Source organism: Leptonotus elevatus, chromosome 2 (genome assembly GCF_054856555.1).
Source record: "Leptonotus elevatus isolate MCC_2025b chromosome 2, RoL_Lele_1.0, whole genome shotgun sequence".
Classification (NCBI taxonomy): Eukaryota; Metazoa; Chordata; class Actinopteri; order Syngnathiformes; family Syngnathidae; genus Leptonotus; species Leptonotus elevatus.
In genome coordinates this window covers 31,554,119-31,577,885 of record NC_141240.1, presented here as the reverse complement: position 1 = coordinate 31,577,885, position 23,767 = coordinate 31,554,119, and the positions used below count along the sequence as shown (strand labels likewise).

The 23,767-nt window shown below is 41.3% G+C and overlaps 2 protein-coding genes across 2 annotated transcripts; one reads left to right on the top strand and one right to left on the bottom strand.

The window, feature by feature from the left end:
• Nucleotides 1-498: 498 nt before the first annotated feature.
• Nucleotides 499-14,488, top strand: map3k2 (mitogen-activated protein kinase kinase kinase 2). The gene is made up of 17 exons (XM_086068083.1): nt 499-837; nt 2,313-2,385; nt 2,599-2,717; nt 4,556-4,596; nt 4,673-4,772; nt 5,398-5,511; nt 5,602-5,698; nt 5,815-5,945; nt 6,024-6,103; nt 6,181-6,245; nt 7,297-7,389; nt 7,476-7,709; nt 10,601-10,749; nt 10,829-10,960; nt 11,032-11,161; nt 11,932-12,109; nt 12,485-14,488. Exons 2-17 carry the CDS (start codon nt 2,331-2,333, stop codon nt 12,702-12,704), a joined length of 1,938 nt encoding a protein of 645 aa, XP_085924209.1. The 5' UTR covers nt 499-837; nt 2,313-2,330; the 3' UTR covers nt 12,705-14,488.
• Nucleotides 14,489-14,795: 307 nt separating this feature from the next.
• LOC147179606 (alpha-tectorin-like) lies at nt 14,796-21,916 on the bottom strand. Its single transcript, XM_086067053.1, has 18 exons — nt 21,883-21,916; nt 21,682-21,785; nt 21,350-21,568; nt 21,202-21,279; nt 21,009-21,111; nt 20,782-20,911; nt 20,410-20,653; nt 18,634-18,793; nt 18,462-18,555; nt 18,274-18,339; nt 17,986-18,194; nt 17,007-17,141; nt 16,762-16,949; nt 15,806-15,963; nt 15,489-15,734; nt 15,260-15,413; nt 15,086-15,181; nt 14,796-14,933 (listed from the first exon to the last, which is right to left on the bottom strand). The coding sequence occupies exons 1-17, from the start codon at nt 21,914-21,916 to the stop codon at nt 15,086-15,088; spliced, it is 2,418 nt and encodes an 805-aa protein (XP_085923179.1). The 3' UTR covers nt 14,796-14,933.
• Nucleotides 21,917-23,767: the final 1,851 nt, after the last annotated feature.

Genomic DNA, 23,767 nt, shown 5'->3' with positions numbered 1-23,767 from the left:
GAAAAGACTCGGCAACGATACACTTTCAAAATAAGAATCACTTGCTCGTCAAAGAACAAGTGCTTCGGAAGAGTTCGGGCATTTTTAGTCATGATCCTCGTAATTTGTGTGAAAATGTGGGTAATTTTAAAACACTGAAAATGAATTAATTTAGAAATTACATGTGGTTCAGAAAATGGATGCCATGTATTTTGCTGTAATATAATCCCCACCCCTTCTTTATTTTGTTAACTGACACACTGTTTCATATTTGCAGGTTGTAAGTTCTATTTCGTGTAATATTGTTTCATTTTTATTATTTCTTAATCTTTGGTTGTGTTTTGGTACTTTCATCCAAAGAGGTCGAAGGCTATAACATGTCAAGTGTGCTATTATAATAAACAATGATTCATTCTGTTTGGCTACAAAATAAAAATCTTTCGTATTATACGACGTTGTAAAAACCTTTATTTTGTTAGTAAAGTATAGCGACTTCCGTCACTAACTAGCAACAATCAAGCTGTTAAGGCCACAGCAAGCAAAAGCTATCGTAGTCAGCCAACACGGCGATAAGTAGCATAAAATCGCAGCTGTGTAGTAACTTCGTTATATATTTTTTTTAATCAGAAATTATTCTACAGAAAAGGGACTCGATCGTAGGTTCAATGCTACATTTGACGTTCGTTTTCCTGGGCAGACGGGGCTAAAGTGACAGCCCGAGGGCCTCGCCGTCGTGTCCCGAGCAGCTCTCGAGCGAACTTGTCAGCTCGGTGCCAAACTTCGGCATCGGTTTTCCGCAGGGCTCGGGGCGCGAGGCTCCGGCCCTGTGGATGAAGTTGTAAATTCCGTTCCATCCAGGTAAGATATATCAAATACAAGCACGACGGCCGAGTGTTATTGCAACCGCGTTTGCCTACACGACCGTGCAATGGCTTGCTTCCCCATTCGTCCACTTTCACGTTAGCGTAGCTTGACAACTTCTCTGGCCTGACAGCTAAGCTGCACAGCGAAGTGTATCGCTTAGCTTTCTTGCCAGTTACAAGTACGCCGTCGTATGTTGTGGGTTGACATGATCTGTAGCCGCTTTGCTTTGGAATTATTTAGCGAAAGTGTTAACGAGCCGGGGGCTCATCAAGCCGCGCTAGTCCATGTAGCATGGAGGCTAATTCTCTGCAAAGCAGGCCATAATCACGGCTGCAATGTTTGTTGTCAGTAGTAACAAGTAATGTGCTGTACTGTTTCAAAACCTTTCGTGAACAAAGGCGCATATTTGAATTCGAAAAATCCTATCGCACACTACTGAACAAAAATGTCACCAACAGTGCACAGGTCAATTTGGTACCTTCTGTCATTATACCTTGCTGGCGTAAATTGCTGATCAAACGACACTTTATTTACAAATAATAATTCAGGGGTGAAACTGGATAAATTCCCGCAGCACACCTGAGGATATATCATGGTGGTTGGTACTGTACTCTACTGTGCTGTGCTGTACTGTCTCTCACCTCACAGAATGGGGCATGTTAGCATTGATGAGGCTGTCTAATGCAGTTTCACAGCCTTTACGGAGGCAAAGTTGCACAACACTAAGCAAAAATGACAAAAAGTGGTTTCACGGGTCAGTTATGTACCTCCTTTCATCTAATGGAAGACATTTAATTGTACTACCCGCCATTACACATTGTACACATAGATAATAATAATAATAACAATAATAATCTTTATTTAAAACACCTTTCAAAGTACTTGAATTCTTTACAGTGGAATGCATTAAAGGGAAAAAACATGTTAACGTGAAACAATCACACAAAAGCATTGCAGAAGTGGGTTTTGAGAAGGAATTTGAAGGTGGACAAGATAGGGCATCTGTCTAGGGAGTGTTCTTCAGGGATGGGAAGAATGATGCAATATTTGTAGATAAATAACTAAAGGATCAGTTAAGTGAAATTGAATATATTCCTGTAACACACCTGATGATCTCTCACTGCACACTTTTTTTTGAATAATTGCTTTAAGGGCCATCAAATGCTGCACAAATTCGCAAAAAAATGACAGTTGCCCACTCGTGTGTGTGCTCTTCGTCTATGCAGCTATCTAATGTGATAGCAACTTGTGGCAAGTGAATCCATGACTTGTTGACTGATGCACACAGGTTGTCTTGCTGATCCGGTAGAACACATTTGCTTTTTCGGATATCTCGCAAAATGTGCAGATTTTGAGAGTGCGTTTGTTTTTGTTGGACAGTAACAGCATGCAGGTTAACGTGGCGCTGTATGAAGAAGAAATGTTGAGTGTCAGTTGTGCTCATCTTCTTGTCATAACTTGTCTTACAGGAGGAAGGAATCCCTTTGATGGGAGAAACTTATTTCCTGGCCTCTTGGGTCAAAGGTTGTGCCATTATGATGGGTATGTATGTATTTACATGACAAGTTCTTAAGCCCGTATCCCACTGAGCAGCGAATGTAGCCAATGTTGATTTCTTGTCAGGGTTCGTTTAAGGTCTCAAACGGTCACAAAGACATTCGCCAACACTTTTTCTTGTCGCAATGTCCTTGCGACAAGAAAAACAGTTTACGTTGTTAACTTCCTTTTATGCTTGTGTGCCAAATGAATGAGCAGATGAGCAGGAGGCGCTGCAGTCAATCATGCAGGACCTGGCAGAACTTCACCGCTCCAGCCGTCCTGCCGGGTTCCTTTCGGACCTGGCCAAGCCCAAAGCCTCCTCGCCCAAGAACCTGGTAAGTTTTGTGCTCAGTGTAGATTTTGGGTTTATTGGCGGCCGTTTCCTAGATTCAGGACTTAAAGGACTCCGGATCTCCGGCGTAAGAGCCACCAGTGCTTTGACAAATCCAACAAAGTTTACATGTGGGGAATATTGGAAACGTCAGGCAAAACACCGCCAATGTGGAGAGAAGGCCAACTTCAAAATAAACCTACCCATAGAAAGTAATATGTGGAGCACAATGCCAAGAAACTCTTTTATTTTGAAGTTTTTCCCGGGACCGTTTTGCCAGTCCCGGCGCAACGGATGACATGACTCGTCCTTCGGAACGTTGCCGTTGCCTGACGTTTTTATTGCCGGCATAAACGATTGCAAGCAAAGTCAACAAAACAACTTTGTACAGTAATCACGTTCGATCTCCAATTAAGGGCGCTAAAAGAATAATTAATTAGGCTGACATTGTATTGTACGGTGCCTGTTGCCAGTGTTTCGAGTGTCTACAGTGTTAGCGTGCTAATGGTACTAGCGGCTCTAGCTATTGGACTACTTTTCAAAGGCAGTCTAATTGACAGGATGATTTGCACACTTTGATGCTGACAGCCGGACACAGTTGCCGTTCCTAGAGATCAGTTAATAAACCGTGTTCATTCAATTGTGCAGCTGACGGTCGGCAAAATCACAACTGTGGTTCTGACGTCACTTTGTCTCACAGACCAAAAACTACTCAACTCGAAATTTCATTTCATAAAAAGTGCTGTACATGGAGTAAAAAGCAGTCATGGAATAAAGACGGGTAAGACAAAAATAACACCAAATAAATTAAATGAATAAGTCAATAAAATAACACAAGTAGGTAAGTAAATAAAATAAATAAATTAATAACAAAATACAGCAGACACCGTAAAACATTGAAACAATGATGAGTCTCATGCCGAGTCAAACGCCAAAGAACAAAGATGTGTTTTAAGAGTGGGTAGAGAGGGACGTTGCCTAATATTTAACGGAAGGTCATTCTCTAAAATCTCCCTTAACCTTCTAGAGAGGAAAATAATGTGCCTTTAAGCACAATTTAAATTTAAGTAAAAAAGAAAAGAAAAGTAAGTTTATTATCTAGAAATGAAAGTTGGTCGATCATTATTAAGTGGAAATATATTATTAATGTCTTCTTTACTCATAATTGTTCTTTCACCACGCGAAAACATTATTTTTTATCCAAATACCTGATTATTCAACAGAATTTTCCATAGGATATTTGAATACCAAAGTATTCGATAGATGCAGCACGAGAGGGGACAGCAACCCGCAGTGCTATACTTATACATAATATAAATGGATAATGAAACAGATGACCTGACGCTTGGGGAGGACTGGCCATCGGGAATTTCACGAGTTTCCCAAATGCCCAGTCCATCCACGGCCACGAATCGAATTGCTTGATGTCGGTCGAACAACGAATCGGCACGTTGGACACTGCACCACCGTTCCCCGGAAAAAGTTCAGGCTCAGGATTTTTTTTTACTTTAAGGCCTGTCGATTAAATGCCACTAGATGGCAGAGCATACAATTAACCTGTTTGTTGCCATTCATAGAACAGAATAATAGCTTTGTGCTCAACTAAACAGACCCAGATTTCACACTATGCCATTAAGTTTGTGAGTAAATTGAGACAAGCTCAGTTTCCAATGTACCGTACAGTGTATATACAAGTAATTTTCGTTTTTGTTTTGTGGTGTAGCGTACGAATTCGCCCATGTAAAATAAAGGCTGGGAACCACTGCACCTTAAAAATGCATGAAACACAATCTTACATTTGACTGACATTTGTCTTTCTCTCACTGTTTGTGTTTGGGACAGAACGACGTCAGAGTGAAATTCGAATTCAAAGGAGAGAAGAGGTGAAGCTCAGGCTTGCTTTGTAACCGATGTTCCTTTTACTGTGCACCCCATGACCTTTCCTGTTCATCTGTGTAGGATTTTGCAATTCTCTCGCCCCATCAAGTTGGACGACCTGAGGGATAAAGCAAAGGTGGCTTTTGGTCAGACGATGGACCTTCACTATAGCAACAACGAGGTATAGCCGGGACTATTATTCACCGTGATACTGTACTGTGTCATTTAAATCCAGCTGCACACCGACTGTGGCGGCCAAACTCGAGCACCTGCCGACTTGTTGCAATGGAAAAGTGCGCCCCCTGGTGTTCGTATTGGGAAACAACCTTTTAAGGACTATATGTTATCACATGGTCCCATTGTCAACGAAAAAGCAGGTTGCCCTGGCCACTGTAGCGACATTTATAATAGACAGAGAGGAAGTGGAAGAGGTTAAAAAAAAAAAGCGTTTGAATATTCGAGAGGCTATTGGCAACGACAACCCCATTCAGAGACTGCACTCATGGATTTTGGTGGTAGAAAGACTCCACGTTTCTCTTTTTACTCATAGATATATATAACATTATAAAGATAGGAGTTATTGTATAAACCAATATATAGCTCTGGAAAAAACACAAAAAGTAACAATTGCAAAATGACCCATTTCTCTGATTTGGCTATTTATACAAAGTACAATGAACATTTTTGTTTTAACCTACTACTGACATGAATCCTAAGACCCAAATATTCTCATAGAGAGCATTTATTTTCAGAAAATGGTCAAAATACCAAATACCATCACTCATTTTGCTGTTTGTTTTCTGCAGCTGGTGATTCCACTTACTGTTCAGGACGACCTGGACAAGGCGGTAGAGCTGCTAGATCGAAGCGTTCACATGAAGAGTCTGAAGATCCTCTTGGTGCTGCAGATCTCCTCGCAGGTCATTTTGGTTGAGTCTGTTGCTGACCTTTACCTCTAGACACAATTATTTTTCAATTATTTTTTGTTTGTCCTCACTTTCTGTTTCCAGAACTCTTCTTGCAATGTGGGCCTTCTGCATTCCTGCGAGGAGTTGGACAACACAGGTTTCAGAGTCACAGACAAGAAGAGCGTGCTTCCGTCGTTAGGTGAAAAAAAAATGACAATGGCTGTGTTTGGAATCATTCAATTATCCCCTACTCCCTCTTCAATATGTATAGGGATTTCATTCTTTTAGCATGACTGTTGTGTCTTCCTGGCTCAGGGTCCCATTCGACGGACCGTAGCTCTCCTCCACCCGGATACATTCCTGACGCACTCCAGCAAGTGGCAAGGAATGGCTCCTTCACAAGCATCAACAGTGAAGGAGAGTTCATTCCAGAGAGCATGGACCAGGTGCCCATCCTGTCTGGAAAAATTGCACTTTTCCACACACAGGAAGTATTAGTGGTGCTTCTTTTTCTTTCCCCTCAGATGCTTGACCCACTGAGCATGAGCAGTCCGGAGAACTCTGCTTCTGGAAGTTGTCCTTCTTTAGACAGCCCATTAGACAGGTAAAGATACTCTGGTTTAATCAGGCTACAATGATGGGCAATGGCGGTTCTTGAAGAGACCCTTCCTTGTCTAACAGTGAATACCCAAAGTCAAGGATGCCAAGAGCACAGAGTTACCCTGACAACCATCAGGACTTTCCAGGTGTGTGGTGGTGGTGGTGTGTGTGCGTGTGTGTGTGTGTGTGTGTGTGTATTATATTTATTTCACACCATTACATCAGTGGTCGGCAACGTGCCGGCCAAGATTGGCCTTCTGCTAATTATATCTATCCTGCCAGATGACGTTGATGGGACAAGGACACATTTGGCTCTTTAGTCCCTCTGCTGTGGCTCCCTGTGGAACTCTTTAAAAAAATATATATAATAATAATAATAATAAAGAAAAATAATAATAATAAAAATATATATATAAATAAATGAATGTCAGAGCCCAAAAATTTAAGTTGGCAGAAAAAGAAAGCTGAAAGGTAGATAATTTAAAAAAAAAAAAAAAATATATATATATATATATATATATATATAAAAAACAAACTTAAAATGTCCAAAAAGAAAGAGGAAAAGCTGAAAATTGGCATAAAATGTTCATGAAATTCCCCCAAAATGTCAAGAAAATTGCATAAAAAGGGTTTAAAAAAACATTCAAAAAGTAACCATAAAATGTCCACAAAATTGCTAAAAATGTCAGAAAATTGATAGTAAAAAGGCAGATTAAATGTAAAAAGAATAGCCATAAAAATTCCAAAAAAGAGAGGCGGAAAATCATCATATGTCCATAACATTGCCAAAAATTTAAGAAATTTGATAGAAAGGTATGAAGAATTACAACAAAAAATACCCAAAACCGAAAGATGTAAAATAGAAGAAAATTTATCTCAAAGTATTGGATGCTGCTTATTTTTCTGGTATTTATTAGCTCTTGGCCCCTCAGTAAATTAGACTAACACTAACACACTGTTTTGTTCTTCACAATGTTAAAATGTTTTGCGTTTCCAAAAAGATTTTTGGTTATTTGGCCTAAAATGGCTTTTTTTGACAGTAAAGGTTGCTGACCCCTGGATTAGGGTGCAAAATATGTGATTGGGAACGCCATTATTATCTAACCGCCAACTGGTTCAAATGCATTCACATGACACAACCTAGTGATGTACTTTCTGTCATGAACAGCGCTCCTCATCGTGTCCCTTCCTCTCCAGAGTACGACATCCCAGTCTTTGACAAGTCAGGAAAAGGAGGCACATACCCTCGGCGATACGGCGTTCCTTTCGGCCTACAAGATTACAGCGACGGTTGGAATTCACTTTTGGTTTCCTCAGAAACACTAGACCACGAAAGCACGACACCCATTCATTTTGCTTCTCGTTTTGTGCATCAGGGAGGAAGACCTTCCCCCGTGCTCGGCGAACGCAGGCACATGGTCTCCGCTCACCTGTCAGCTTCAGTCCCACCGAGCAGTCTCCCAGCACCAGCAGCGGCAGCAGCGTGTTCACCCCCGACCTGGAAGATGGCGCTGGGTCTGCCAGGCGGCCGCGGCGGGGAAGTGACATTGAGGCCAACCAGTCGAGCACCCCAACCCTGTCGGTCATGGACATTAGCCCGCCTAGCCGTTGTAAGTTCTCACTCTCACATCACAAAGCTTCCTTTTCAGCTTCCTTTTGTCACCTTGATCACATGCAGACGTGGGTAGAGGAGCCAAACATTGTACTTGAGTAAGATAGTGCTGGGCGATGTGGAAAAATTCTTCTATCACGCTATAGGCTGTTTTATATCACGATATGCCGTGATATATTTTCAGTTATTCTTTTAGAAATTCTACAACACTATGACTGTTTACATTTTCTCAATTTTTGTTTAAGTTACATTAAACAGATGTGTATCAGATGAGAAATGCATCCATTATTAGTGATGCTATATAAAAATATCAAATGCAAACAGAAGAGGCACAGTTTCATCTAAAAAAAATTCTGACAGAAATTGTGTAATGTAAACAAATAACATTTAGTGATATTAAATGTATTCACTTTAGTATATCCATCCATTTTCTGACTCGCTTATCAATATCAATAAACGTTAAACCTCCTCCCGGCTGACGTACATGACGCCGTAACAATCTCATCACTTCCTGTTTACCAAAGTGAATTTGCTGAGTGTGTAGTATTAGTTTCTCTTTCCAGATACTCATTAAATTGCCAGTTATTTTGCTGTTCAAAGTTGGACACGCTCCCCTTTAACGCGGTTCCAACGAAACTTTTGTGAAAAGTGTAATCGATCACCCAAGCACATATTGCCACGTCCACGATAACGTTAGCCGGTTAGCATAGCAGTTAGCACGGGTTATCCGTCTTTCTCGCTTGTTAATCACTCCTCGTAATCACTTCAAGAGAATGTCGGTACTTGCAACTTTTATACGCCGCCATGGAGGCTTATCATTACCAACTTGAGGAGCGAAAGCGCAACGTGTTTATGAGCCGAAGCTCGTTGCTATGTTAGAAAAAACGATCTCGCTTATAGGTAATGTAAACATCCCAGCGAAGCTTTTGGGGCTGCCCCCAACGTTCAATTTTTGGAAAACTTAAAAATCCTTGTTCCTAAAAATGCACATGATGTAGACACTGCTATCCGAAACAAATTATTTCAAGCCTTGTGGTGGCCAAAAGGAGCGAAGGAGTACACAGCATTGTTCGAGGTGGCTTTTTTTGACTTATTCACTCCCAGCCATTTTCACTAAAACAATCCCCTTCACTCTCGGCTGTTTTACTGGGTTTTGACTGATTTCGCAAGGCCCACAGAATATTGTGTAATATTGCTATAAAAATTTGGAATTTACCAAAAGAAAGATTTTTAACATGGTCCTGGTTCATTTCCTATGCTCTGCTAACCGTTTGTGTAATAACTACAATTTCTTCAACTGTTCTTTGCAGTTGAGAGGCTGCGTCAAAGCCTTCTGTATGCTCTGGCACAGGGGTGGGCACACTCGGTTCTCGAGGGCCGGAGTCCTGCAGGTTTTGGAGGTTTCCCTTCAACACAGCTGATAAATGGTCAGCTCATCAGCAAGCTCTGCATAAGCTTGGTAACGATCCTGTTGATTGGAATCAGCTGCTTTGCAGCAGGGAAACCTCCAAAACCTGCAGGACGCCGGCCCTTGAGGACCGAATTTGCCTACCACTTCTCTAGCATAAAAAACGCACACACACACACAAACTTATAAATACGTCTTTGGGACACTTAAAACATAAAAAAAGAACATATTTATACGATTTTGGGAGCAAATTAGTTAATAATTAGTTGTTTTAGTTAAGTTTTTCAAAGTAGTAGGATTCGTTATTTGCATTTACCCACCTTGTTTTTTTTATTAATTTTCATTGACTATAAACGTTTCAAATAATGGATGGGTGGATGATAGTTGGCACCGTAAGTTTGTAATGTATGACCACTATGTATCATGATTGCCTGTTATATATGTGTTGTTCAGGCTGCCACCTAGGGACAGCTGTGTGAAATAAGCATGCAAATGAATGCTTTTGCCTGTCCAACAAGCATTCTGTCACTTATTTTGTTTGCTGTAAGTGACAAATGCCGATAGACACGATAGGAAAAAAATGACACGATAAGAACTTTTTTTATCGTCGTCACAATAATATCGTCATATCTCCCAGCACTAGCGAACGAGTACTGTTATTTTACAATAATTAAAGCTAAAGACTAGCAGAGGGAGTGATGTGATGTCTACTGATTGTATAACAAGAAAAAGTGTTAGGATGTTAGAAACTGCAGGCTGGAAAAGGTGTGTGGGTTTGCGATATTGCCACTGAACTGGTTGAAAAGTAGATCTTGGATCAAAAAAGCTTGGGGCCCCCCATGTGCTCACAACCAGTGCTGCCAACATGTAGTCGTGACTAATCGATGATCAAAATCCTCGACAGTTCATTAATAGTCGTTTAGTTTTTTTCTCATAACAGCCTCGTCTCCTTCCCGTCTGTGTTGCACGTGCGCAAAATTGTAATCCGGGTCATCCGTGATGTCAACAAAAGCGCGATGGCTAAAGCAGTGTAATGGCTAACCGGTGTTAGCAACAGATAGCTTGGGTGCATTTCGTTTGCCATTCATGGTGGCACCACGGGTATGCACGTGCGTCTAAAAAGGAATCACGGTGTGGCTGATGGCTAATTCCATTTTTGATTTAGGCACAGTCGTGTCTGGAAGCTATTATTATCACACACAGGTTATGTTGTATGTTTGATGTAATGTCAATTATGCTACTATTTACATACCCGTTTAGTTGACTAAGTGCGACTACTATCGGTGACGACTAGTTGACTAGTAAAATACTAGTTTGTGACAGCCCTAGCACTCGTCTACTTTGTCCTTAACACAAATGCTCAAGCAAAATACATTTTATGCTGTACTAAAATTACTCTTAGAAGTACAGGTTGTCAATAAATGTACGTCAGTAAATGTAATTGAGTAATTGTAGTTTGTTACTACCCAAATTGTATTCAGCTCCACGCGCGCCCACCAACTGGCGACTGGGGAAGCTCCTTGGGCAAGGTGCCTTTGGACGTGTTTTTCTATGCTACGACGCAGACACTGGACGGGAACTGGCTGTCAAACAGGTCCAGTTTGATCCAGAGAGTCCGGAGACGAGCAAGGTCAGAATTGCCGGTCCACCGTTTTTTCCATTTTTTATCCAGAGCAGGGATGCTTTTATCGTTCTTTTGTCTTGAGTAGGAGGTGAGCGCGTTGGAGTGTGAAATCCAGCTTTTGAAAAACCTTTGCCACGAACGCATTGTCCAGTACTACGGCTGCCTGCGAGACTCCATGGAGCGAACGCTCTCCATCTTCATGGAGTACATGCCTGGAGTGAGTGCTTTGTTTCTGTCAAATCTGTGATTGCTTGTTAATGCTTTACTGATGATGTCCCGTGTCTGCAGGGTTCCATAAAGGACCAGGTGAAGTCCTACGGTGCACTGACGGAGAACGTGACGCGTCGTTATACCCGGCAGATCCTTGAGGGGGTTTCTTACCTGCACAGCAACATGATCGTTCACAGGGATATCAAAGGTATGATAAATATAAAGATATTCTTAAAATATTACTACATCTCTTCAATTCAAAATATTAAACAACGTTCATTGTTCCAAAAATGAGCTAGATGATATAGCTCTCCCTGAATCCACTTTTTTTTTAAACTCATTTACTGCCATTGACGGCTATAGATGTCAAAAATTAATTTGTACTATTTCTATTAGTTTAACATTTTTCCCCCACTTTTGTTAACAAGAGTATGAAAACCTAGAAAAAAATATATTGTACATTTAGAACAGATATAACATTTTTGATTAATCATGAGTTAACTATTGAAGTCATGCAATTAATTACAATTAAAAAAAATTATCGCCTGACACGATTTAAAAAAAGATTATTAAAAAATTAAGGGCGTCGCAAATTTGATATCTGTTCTAAATGTACAATAAAAAAATTCTAGGTTTTCATACTCTTGTTAACAAAAGTGGAAAAAAATGAACTAAAACTAATAGAAATAGTTCAAATGATTTTTTTACGTCCATAGCCGTCAATGGCAGTGAATGAGTTAATAAATGTACCTGTCATGTTTTTTTTTGGTATCCTGAATAGGCAACGGCGGTACATGTAATCTATTACTCGCCAAGCCTGTATATAACATTGGTGCACAATGTCCAAAAGTAATTATCTCACACACAGTGGAGAGTTGTGAATAGTGCATGGTATAAAAATATTTTTGTTTGCTTTTCCTTATTTATTCTGTTGGGAGAAGAGAGATGGAAGAAAGCTTTAAAAGTTGTTGTCTTCAGGGGCCAACATCCTCCGAGATTCGTTAGGAAACGTAAAGCTGGGCGACTTTGGGGCCAGTCGCAGGCTGCAGACCATTTGCCTGTCAGGAACGGGAATCAAGTCAGTGACCGGCACGCCCTACTGGATGAGCCCCGAAGTAATCAGTGGTGAGGGCTACGGCAGGAAGGCTGACATCTGGTAGGACCACATGTGACATGTTGCTGTGTTAACACCAATTTGAGGATTTGTGACCGGTTGAGACTCCTTTGACTTTGACTTGAACACATGAAGTGGACACGTCTTTCCTGTTTACAGTAACACAGAACTTTTGCTGCTTGTGCTCACCCCGTTCCTTTCTCATCCAATCAAAGATCAGGACTTTGCCTTAACAAATTCACGACCTTGCAAACTTAAAGACTTGAGACTTCTGACTTGTAAATATGTGACTTACTCCCACCTCTGGTTAAGAAATGCTGTAATAACATTTTGGATGAAAAGAATGACCGTACATTTTGGATTGAATATTGCATGCGAGTGAAGGACGTATGCTTTTCTGTGTCGTTCTTCTCTCAGGAGTGTGGGCTGCACTGTTGTTGAGATGCTGACCCAGCGACCCCCCTGGGCAGAGTTTGAGGCCATGGCGGCCATCTTTAAGATTGCCACTCAGCCCACCAATCCCGTATTACCTGCCCACGTGTCGGACCACTGCAGAGAGTTCCTCAAACGTATCTTTGTGGAGACGAAGCAACGTCCGTGTGCGGATGAGCTGCTGAGGCACATCTTCGTACATTAACTTTCTGCCCTCCTGCCAATTGGACTGAGCTGGGCTTCCTTGCTGTAACCGTGTTGGACCAGAAAGAAGGTTGGGTGCTTCCGGGCCTTTGTATAAAACTGCAGAAGACAAAAGTCTTCTGATTTTGCACCTTAATTTCTCAAGTGGGAATAAGTCAAGTCCTCCCTTGTGATGATTTGAACTCTTGGGAAGCATCTCCGTTTTTTAACGCTTTGTCTTCAAACGAATCCTGTTGTGTTGCGGGATGGTGTCTACGTTGCGAACCCGACCCCAGAATGTAGTCTCCCGCCTTCGATGACCAGGGCCTGCTGCTGCTTTGAAAACAAAAACATGCGGATAACTTTCTCTCACCTGCCTTCATCTCACCCACTTTATCAGTCGCCATCTCACTTTGTGCCTTTTTTGTTTCTCAACATTGCCTGAATGAGTTTGTGAGTAGTCATTCTTGTTAGCTCCGGGATGAAACCAAATCCTGCTCAGATCTTCAGCTTTGCTGCTGGCTTATCGCGCATTGCCACATCACATTGCTAAGCACATCCATGTCAGACGCTGTCACAAAAACAACAGAAAAAAACAACTAATTAAGACATTGAATGAATCATTTTGTTCATCAGCAATTTTGAAACATTTCCTCCAGCGGTGAGTCACAAGCTGCGTGTCTATCAGTAACACTCCGGATTGTGCCTCTTGACCTGGTTTAAGATGCCTTTAAGGTCCCTGCCAACAAACAGGAACCATTGCAACGCAGTGTCTGCTTCTAAAGCTCTTCCGTTTCACCACAGATGCACATCCATCTTATCAAATGTGCCACATTGACCATGCCCTGCTCTTAGTTTAGTTGTGATCTGAAGCTTGATGCTGCTGGAATTGTCGCCGATGCTGGTCCGAGCTTGAATGGCGCTCTGTGCCAGGTCCCGCTTTGGCACCCACACGTACCAGAAACTGCCTCTGACGGTTTCCATAGGTCCACGTAAAGATTGCAGTTAACCAACCAGATTGGAGTTTTTCAACAGCAGCCACTCGGTGTTACTCAAAGCCACTAAACGTCATTTCCCTCTGAAAGCACTTATCGCTATCCGACATGCTGTGCTACACGAGACATCGCCACATTCAGTCACACTAAACCTGGAATGTACCCAGGATGCATATTCAACTCACTAATGTTTAATGAGTGTATGTATATATACATATATATAAATGCAAATGTATGTATATTTAAGTATATGTATATATGTAGATATATGTATACATACATGCATCCAATTCCTTCTCATTGTTGTTTTGCATGTTTGCTAAGTTTCTTACAGAAGTGAATGAATGTTAAGTGTCAGATGGCCTCGTTTGCCAGTATTAGGTTCATGAGGTTGCGAGGGTGTTTTTACTACTGTCTTTTGCTCAGTTGGGGCCTCCCAAGTTTCCTGGAGCCAGCGTTCTCAGCATGGGTGGAGGACACTGGCGATGAAAATCTTGTACAAATGTAAAAAGTCAAATGTATGTACCTTTTTGTTTTTCTAAAGTCTGTGTATGTCTTGTAAAAGAAGCCATGTTTATAATTCTAATTCTAATTGGTTTGTGACCAATACGCCTGTTTATATCAGATCTGTATATCAGTGGTATGTATAATTTTTTAATATATATATTTTTATTTCACATGGGAGATTTTATGCATGGTCGGTCCAGACCGATGCAGCAGTGCCGTTAAATGTTTTTGGCCAAATTCCGCAGTAATGCGACAGCTCTGTGTTCATTAATATGACGGTGAAGAATAAAAGATATTTATTTCATCTGTTGGTGGTGTGTCCACATGCGTAAGTTTGAATTGACATCTAGTATTATAGCGTTAAGCCAATCACTAATCAAGTGTTTGCACATCCAGGCATGGAGAAAAAAGTGTTATATAAAAACATATCCAATCTATGTATTTTTTGCATTGCCTTGTCATCTGCAAAGGTTGGAAAAAAGAAAGAAAAGAAAAGTAACGTGTGCAACAGTTTGACTCAGAAGAAACAACACATGTTGGCATCACCAAATAATTTTATTATGTGGAAGACTTGTTGGTCAACACACCAAATTCTATTGGTACAAAGTGGTAATAATTTGTGTTTTTTTCTTCTTATCTCCTAAATAATTTGTACCAAAACAAGGTAATTTGCAACATCATACAGTGTCATCCATTTGGGGCCATCAAATGCATGTTTAACTTGAAGAGCCCATTGGAATCTGGGTCACCTGAGAACACAAAACTTGGTATTAGCTCCCAACTGTCATTATTTATACATTTTTCAAAGTCCCTCTTGAGCCCCTTCAACCTTGTTCCAGGTTTCATCACTTCACATATGACACATTTGAGAAAAAGTGACCATTTCTTGAACAGGTCCTACCTAAATGATCCATTCCATTGAGAGTAAGTCCCCACCAAACTCTTCCAAGTTTTCTTTTAAGGCTCTGCGTCTTCTGCTTTGTACCCCGCTACAGTCCTGCTGAGACAGGACAAAAGAAAATGCTGCCTATACTCCCAGACCAGTGGGCCAAACAACAATGTGCTCGCAACTCACCGGGGCGCACTGCGGCTTCACGCACAGGTTCACATTGCAGTGCAGGTAGAAGCTTGTACTTTCCACAAATTGGAACATTCGGAACGAGAAGTAGTTGTCCGTCCCCAATCCATTGCCCACCATCTCCACCGTGCCATCTTGGAGGTTCGGGCAGCTGCTCGGAAACAAGAAAATACGTCTGACAAAGTGTTGGCAAGCCTGCTTTAATATGGAGCCAGTGGGTCGTCACCCGTCGATGATGAGGTCGTATTTCAAAGTGGCGTTGGGCGAAGAATCTTGTGTCACCCAGCAGGACTGGGTCACAATTTTGACCGTGTTCCCATCCAGCTCTTCTGCGCGCAGCTGGATCCAAATCTGCTGATTAAGATCCAAGTATGTGTCGGACGCCAACAGCTGTGTGCGCTCACTGTCTGTGTACGCTTGCATGGCCAGAGTGTAGTTCTCGGTCTCTGATACCACTCGGCGCACCACGGCGCTGTGGAACATTCAAGTCGTCAGCTGTTTGGCCGTCACCTGGTCCGAGCTGCAATATAAGGCTCCACTTACCTGCTTTTGACGAGGAAGGTCAAGGTTTTGGTTTCCGGCTGCCTATACACACACGTGAAGTTTAACTCCACCAGGCGGCTGCGCGTGATAATGGAGTTGTTTTGAGGGGCTTCGCCCATAGCAATGCTGTTCTTTAAAACCACGAAGCTGTTGTTCACCTGTCAAAAGTAGAAATACTTTTTTCTAAGTACGGTGAATGCCATGTAGTCTTCCATGTCGAATAATTTCTATCAGCAAAAGGCTGTTGTAGGGCTCACTGTCCTCTCATCCCTCGCCCGGTCGCTCATCCTCTTTTTCCTGTTAACTCTGTTTATCTAAATCACCATGCATACTTTCCAGTGTTTTGCATGTAAATATTAAAAAAGGATGGATGGATGGTATTTTCAAAATGATATGTCAATCTTCAATAGTTGGTTGGATTCCCTTTGCCTTGACCACTGCCTCGATGCGCCGTGGCATTGCCTGGGGGTCCTGGAAGCCCAGGCTTTATTGATGCTTGCTGCTAGCTCTTTGTTTTTGGGTCTGGTGGCCCTCATTTTCCTCTTGTAATACAGTATCGTTTTGAAAATAACATTCATCCATCCATCTTTTCCCCCTATGCAAAACACTGGGAAGTATGCATGGTGATTTCTTCACATTATTATTTTTTTTGACATCCTGTTTTATGAGCTGGAAGCCCAAATCATGTAAAAATAAACAAATAAATACTTGAAATCACTTAAGTTCTTATATATATATTCATTTTTTTTGACGAGCACCTGTAGTATTAGGTTCCAGACGTCTCAAGGAGAAACTAGCGTTCCTCCTGAGACTTTGTAAAAATAGATGTTTAGCACAAACAAAAATGTAACCCAATAATAATAATAATGTCCTTGACAAACCAAAAGCTGATTTTGTTTGCAATCATTCAAACGGTGCCCCATTCATAGCCTCTTCACCATGTGTTGTTGACAAACCTGGGTTTCTGTCCCACATGTGTTGCTGGAGTCAAAGTTGAAGATCACCAAGTGGGTCTCATTGTCCCTTTCGCCATGGCAGGTCTCATTTTTGAGATGCAAGGCGGTGTAGTCGATGCCATCCTCCTCCAGCAGACAGCCAACCAGGGAGATGGATCCTCTACCCGAGTGGCAAGTGGGTGGGTCACCTGAACAAACGAGGATGTTAGCCAATGCAGGTAACGGAGGCAAAGGGTGTTTGTTACCATAAGTGTTTTTCAACTTGTACTCTGATGCGAATATGGCTCGGCAGAGGCAGGTGGGTGTATTGAACACGGAATCTCCACAGAACTCGTTAGCACTGCAAGTGTGATTCTGACAGTACGCCTGATTGTCGGAAGCTGTGGACAGACACAGAAGTTGCCATTAACCTTTCAAATGATTTCCTTTCTTAATGGTTGAGTAAATAGTGTTGGAAATCAGTCCTTGATTTCTGTGTGTTCAAATAAATTCAAAGTTGAAATCTGTGAACAAGTTTGCCAGCTTTTATTTCAGAGTCTGAAAGACAAATTAGGGGCTGCTCAATCATAGCAGCTCACCCACAAATGTGTCCTTCTCAAAGTTCATGCATGCATATATACACAAAACGTCCCCACCCCCTTCATTGACAAAAGTACCTTTTGCCCTTCCAGCATGTGGCATTTCCTGTCAAAACAAGTCTACACACCCCCTCTCCTTATCTCTGGCTCAGGATGTGGGCAAACACTTGGCCCCCCGTCACCTCCTTGCACCAGGGACCCCCCATAAAACCCCACACAGAGCACAGCCCCCGAGGAAGAGACTGAGAGACTTTGATCTTGTTCTGTCAGCAAAGCGAAATACAATCAGGCCATCTCCCATTGAGTTATTTTAGTCCTCAACAGATGTGGGTAAATAATTGGCTCCTGGATAAACAATTGGCCCCTGGAGCATCCTCACACCAGAGACTCACGCAGACGGCCCTGTTGTTCAGACACCTCTTATTTAGATTAAATCAGACACCTTACTATGACAGGGAATAGAACGAAGACCATAGATAAACTAACATATGGGGAACAGTTGTAACATATCTAACTAAAATCAAAAACACTTTGAAAAATATAAATTGAAACAGAAAAACAATGTTAATAATCCAACAATAGTAAAGGGTTATAACCCTAGATAAGCCTCGCAGAAGGAGTGCATGGCCATGTGTGCATGTGTCACCCTTACGGCAGTTGACAGAAGACCTCCAGTTGCCCAGGTCGATGTCATATTGCTGCTTGCAGACTTCGGCATACGCCTCAAAGAACTGGCACTTGAGGTTGTCCTTAATGGGGTAACTGGTTAGCGTGTTGTTGCACGACTGGATGTAAGGCTCGACTTCAACTTTATCGTGGCAAGCAATGAAAGGCTCCGACTGGAGCAGGGAACAGCTGCGCATGCAAAGAGGGATGGTGAGTGTTGCCACGGTGATGAAAGCAAAACATGATACTCTCGAGCGATTGCGCTTACAGTTCTGTTCCCGCCGCACTGTTGACCCCTGATATGGTATTACCCACTCGGGGCATTATTTCACATCTAGGGGTGACAAAGGGCAGAGAGCAGCAGGGAAAACATATTCACAATTGGAGTCATCAAATCAGAATCATGTAATATACATTGTATTATGGATACTTAAATTACACAAAACTTCCGCCTACCCCGTAAAGCTATTGCTATCAAGGATGGGGATTGGAGAATAAGTTTGATCGCTTGGATCTCCACATAAGCCGTGCAGAGATGCTCCGTCGGGTACTGAGAGGAAGAAGCACAACGCAATCAGTCAATTGCAGGTGATCCGCACAAAGGTCACTTGATAAGTACTCAACCCACCTTTGATGCGTGCAGTGGAGCCATCAAAGAAAATGGAAACATCCACATCCGAGTTGGCATTGTTCAATATCTCCAAAGTGACACCAGCTTCGTTGCTAGAGAGAAGCACTCCGTTGACATCGGTGGGGGTAGTACCAGATGCTTGTATTTCACCATTTACCTGCATTACAAAAAAAAAAATTTGCCCGACCAAATGAGTAAATCCCTTTTCACACTACATTTAGCAGTCGTCAACCCCCTTTATTGTGTATGTGGTGTGGTGCAGGAACCACGGAATGGAGCATTGCTGGTCGGCATGGAGTGGCACAGTAAGAGAATTCTGCTGTGACAGATTGGTGCCTCGAACCCGACCGAGTGATATAATGTTATTTCGGCAGACTTATTTACAAGTAAACTATTAAGTTCTTGCCGAACCATTCCCTGCTGCTTGTGTCTTCCTCCTACTTATAATGAGCAAAGTCACGGCTTTCTTTTGATGATTTTAATGAAACATTTTATTGAAGTGCGATCCAACCAGCGGCAAAAATCTACTTTTTGACTTCCTGGTAGGCTTCTATGTCAGTATTTCCAAATATGGGCATGCTGGCAACTGAGTGCGAGTGCAGTGTGAAAAGGGCTTGACTGTGCTCCCGAATGCCTCCTGCAGCACACCGTGCCAAATCTTATATTTTCTAATCTTTGTGTTAAAGGGGAAGTCAACCGTAAGCATTTCTTGACAACAATATGTTATATGTGACCTAACTAGTTCTAAACATGTCATTCTGATTTATATTACATTTGTGGAATATGAGTTTTTATCTATCTCAGGGGGCGGCCATTTTGCCACTTGCTGTCAACTGAAGATGACATCACTGTTGCTCAGGGCTCAAGCAATGACCAATCATAGCTCACCTGTTTTTTTTAAGCTGAGCAATGATTGGTTGTTACCTCAGACCTGAGCAACTGTGATGTAATTTTCCCTCGACAGCAAGTGTCAAAATGGCCGCCTTCTGATATTGATAAAAAACTGCTGGATTTTGCAGCTTAACTCCTATTCCACTAATGCAATGGTAAGCAGAATAATATTTAGACAAGTGGGGCTGCATAGAACATATTGTCAAGAAGTTTTTGGGTGGTTGATGTTCCCTTTAATCCTTTTAAGTCACCAACAGTGAGAAAAAAGCTTTTGCTAACTTGTCATAGGAGGGAGTGCAGAATTTTCTCTCATTACTTGACTATACTGTTAAAAAGGACACTACTGGCGGATGTTTTGAAAACTACCATGTGCAACACCACATACATATCACTATTCACAACATTAACTCATTCACTGCCATTGACGGCTGTAGACGTCAAAAATTCATTTGAACTATTTCTATTAGTTGTACTTTTTATTTTTTATTTTTTACTTTTGTTAACAAGAGTATTTTTTTATTGTACATTTAGAGCAGATATAAAATTTGTGATTAATTGTGAGTTAACTAGTCATGCGATTAATTACAATGAAACATTTTAATCACCTGATGTCCCGAATTTTTTATTATCTTTAAGTCGCGTCAGGCGATTAAATGTTTTAATTCTAATTAATCGCATGACGTCAGTAGTTGACTCAAGATTAATCACACATTTTATATCTGTTTTAAATGTACAATAATTTTTTTTCTAGGTTTTCATACTCTTGTTAACAAAAGTGGAACTAAACTAATAGAAATAGTTCAAATGAATTTTTTACGTCTATAGCCGTCAATGGCAGTGAATGAGTTAACATCAGCCATAGCGTAGTGGCCATCTTCTTACCCGAACTCTCCCGCTTGTTTCAAGCGTGATAGACACGTTGGATGACGTCAGTTCCAGATCCAGACCGTCCAAGAAGGTCATGACCAGACTGCGGCGATCTTCAAAAGATGCCCGCAATATAAAGTTACCAGTGGCTGACTCAAGCAGGCTGTACATGCAGCGGTCCGTAATGGGAGTCACTTGGCCGAAGAACTGGATTACATGGCCTCCGGTCACCGTGCACACGCGGTGCGTCGGCTGGCACCTAAATGAGATGGAACTGAATCAGTCAAGCAGAGTCGGAAGGTCAGGTGACCCCTTTACTAATCAAATGTTTTTTTTTTAATACGGTGCTAACAACAGTTGTATCGACTAGACAGCGAAATGATTTACATGTCATTGGTATCGCAAGTCTCCTTGGATCCACAAGAGGGTTCGCCAATTAGTGCAGCCTGAGCGTCGCATGAGAAGTTGGTGCAATTTTCTGAGATGATCGTATCTGAAGCAGGAAAGATGACCTGTCCTGCCGATTTAAAGCCATGAATCCGTGTTAGACATCATTTGTGTTTGCGTGACACGCTAGCCAACATTTGAGCGGCCCGTTAAAGTTTTTTACGTACCCTGTAACCTGCAGCCACTGAGATCCAAGTACTTTGTTGCCACTCCTTCAGCATTGGTGACGTTGGTGTCAAAGCCAGCTATGCCGCCAACTGATTGCACTCGCTGTGTGCACAATGTTACATCTTCACAAAAGCACACTAACTCTGAAAACACGTCACCCATTGGCCAACCAAATATGTCACGTATACTTACAACATACGGGTTCTGGTACGAAGTCAGAAACACACTCAAGGCCGCTTGGGATCCAAAGTTCATTAAACTAATGGTCATCTGAGCACATAAAAACACAAGCAATATTAAGTAGTTGGTAATGTTGCCCACCTGAGCTGAAAGGACTCACATTCAGTTGGCTATTAGTGGACAAGTTGATTTCCAAATAGCAGGTCAGGGTGCCGCCGAGTTGAGGAAGTTCTGCCTTGACTAATGTTTCAAGTCCACTGGTGTCATTCCGAATGTTTGACATCACAGTGAAGTCATTTGCACCAGAGATTTGGATGCATTCAGAGTAAGCATTAGCGGCCGTAAAGCAGAATTGAGTGGAATGATTGCTCTGGCTTATCTGTAAGGATAGAAAACATCATCAGCATGTTGAAGAATTTCAAGGCAGACTTCTTTTTTTTTTCTTTTGTGCATATACAATGGAGAACAATATGTGACCGCATTGCTACTCACTTCTACATTTGTTTGCTCTTTCCCAAAAATGCTAATAGGACAATCGACCAGACTGACAGGCGTTGATGTCTGGGCGTGTGTCTGGCCCAACAGGCTGCAGACAGCTGAGCACACGAAGAGGAAACATTTTGTTTTGCTCAATGACAATGTAGTGAAAACAGCAGAAGCAAAAAAGAAATTGTGACGTGAACGTTGGCTCACCTGCCAGCAGGGGTAGCAGCGAATTGGCCTTCATCACTGAAATATTAACATGAATATCAGAAATGATGCTCTGCTTTCATCACTGCACATTCAAACAGCCAATATATATATATTTTTTTTATTGTGAACTGCGAAAGTCCGTTTACACAGTGTAAAATATTAAATGTAGAACATAAAGATTTGTCTGTAATTTAAACTTTTTATCCCACTCGGAAAACAATACACGCTTTTTTTCATTTGCAGAGATACCAGATGGTTTTATTTTGAAATCACAATATATTTTTGATATTACAGCAATATTGAATTGTAAGTCACACAGAAATTCCCACCGCTTGTCAACATCCTTAAGATGCTGACAGACTTTTCCATGCACATAATCAACTGTTAATATTGAGATTTAACAATGTTTCTCAATATGCTTTCGGAACATTGAGCATAGCCGGCGTTAATCTGACCCATTTTTATCTTAAAGAACTACAAATTGATAGTTTTTTGCTATGGGACCTGTTGACATTTTCTCAATTAAAATGGTTACTAATGTTTATTGGAATGCTTTTGGAACATTAAACCTAGCCAGGTCAAACTGACCCATTTTAAAGTTGAAGAACTACAAACGATACATTTTTGTTACAAAAGTTCTCATCAATTAAAATGGTCTTCTATGACATATTTTCAACTAAAATGGTTATTAATGTTTATTGGAATGCCTTTGGAGCATTAAACGTAGCCTGGTCACTACAAATGGCAGTATTCTATAATGAAACTAGTTGAAAATAGTTAATTTGAAATATTTGCAACAAAAGCGGTTAATAATGTTTATTGGGATGTGTTTTTATAATCCAACTGACCCGAGAACATTGTTGTTCCTGAGATGCCAACCTATCGTGCGGGTTAAAACATTTCAACACATTTTATCATTTGAGTTGATGCTGAGTTACTTACCGCGTGCAGGAGGATGGAGAGCAATGAGAAAAGGATGCACTTGGGGAGTACAAGTCGCTTCCGATGCCTGCTTAGTGTCTCCGGCCATCTGCTTATATGCACTCAGTCTATATGCACACACACCCCAAATGCATGCAACTGGACACATTCTTAGAATTTTCCAACCACCCAAACTGGCTTTGCAAAAACGAATAGCTGACATTAGAAAAAAATGTCATCCATCTCCAATAAATAGCTTCATCTTTCTTTTCTTTTTTTCTGATATAGGCTCCAGCACTATATCATATACGCGGTTCAGAAAATGGAGGGATAGATCTTGTATATTTTGTGAATCAGATCCCAATGTAAATACTTGGAAATAAAAGCACTTGTCTCATACAGCTTTTGGTGTCAAATACAAATATCGCTGGCGTCCCGAAACAAACATAAGTCACAATTTGGTCAATTTAATATTTTTTCAAAAATCAACACTATTGGTCAGTCTATACATGTGGGTGTTATTTATACAAATTATCAACCAATCTAAAGTGTTGAAAATGGCTTGCTCTCTTTGATGATGCAATGGTAATGGTTGAACAAACGTGCCGTTTTTTTAACTGCACATATGCTGTTAAATAAGTTTTTTTTAATGTACTCTTTTGAATTTTATGGTCTGTTGCTATGAAAGCGAAATTATATAATGATGAGAATATAATTACCATCCACCCACCCATTCATTTTCATTAAGTTTAGTTGTCCTGTTCCGGGATTTGAACTGAAGCCAATCCCAGTTGAACTTTGGGTGAAAGGCAGACTACACCCTGAACTGGTTACCAGTCAATCACAGGATGCATATAGACAACCATTTAGACTGTCACTGAGTGGGACTGCACCTATACAGTATCTGTCTTCTTATCCCAACATTGCTACACCATCAGTGACAAGAAATATACCTAATGATCAA

Bases quoted from the DNA above. Each gene is read 5' to 3' on its own strand.
- LOC147179606 (XM_086067053.1), bottom strand. From the start codon at position 21,916: ATGAAGGCCAATTCGCTGCTACCCCTGCTGGCAG. The intron at 20,912-21,008 runs GTACGTAAAAAA...TTAAATCGGCAG, and splicing joins CAGTGGCTGCAGGTTACAGG to GACAGGTCATCTTTCCTGCT. The intron at 17,142-17,985 runs GTGACACATGCA...GTCTGTCCACAG, and splicing joins TTCTGTCAACTGCCGTAAGG to CTTCCGACAATCAGGCGTAC.
- map3k2 (XM_086068083.1), top strand. From the start codon at position 2,331: ATGGGAGAAACTTATTTCCTGGCCTCTTGGGTCAAAGGTTGTGCCATT. The intron at 5,512-5,601 runs GTCATTTTGGTT...TTCTGTTTCCAG, and splicing joins TGCTGCAGATCTCCTCGCAG to AACTCTTCTTGCAATGTGGG. The intron at 11,162-11,931 runs GTATGATAAATA...TGTTGTCTTCAG, and splicing joins CGTTCACAGGGATATCAAAG to GGGCCAACATCCTCCGAGAT.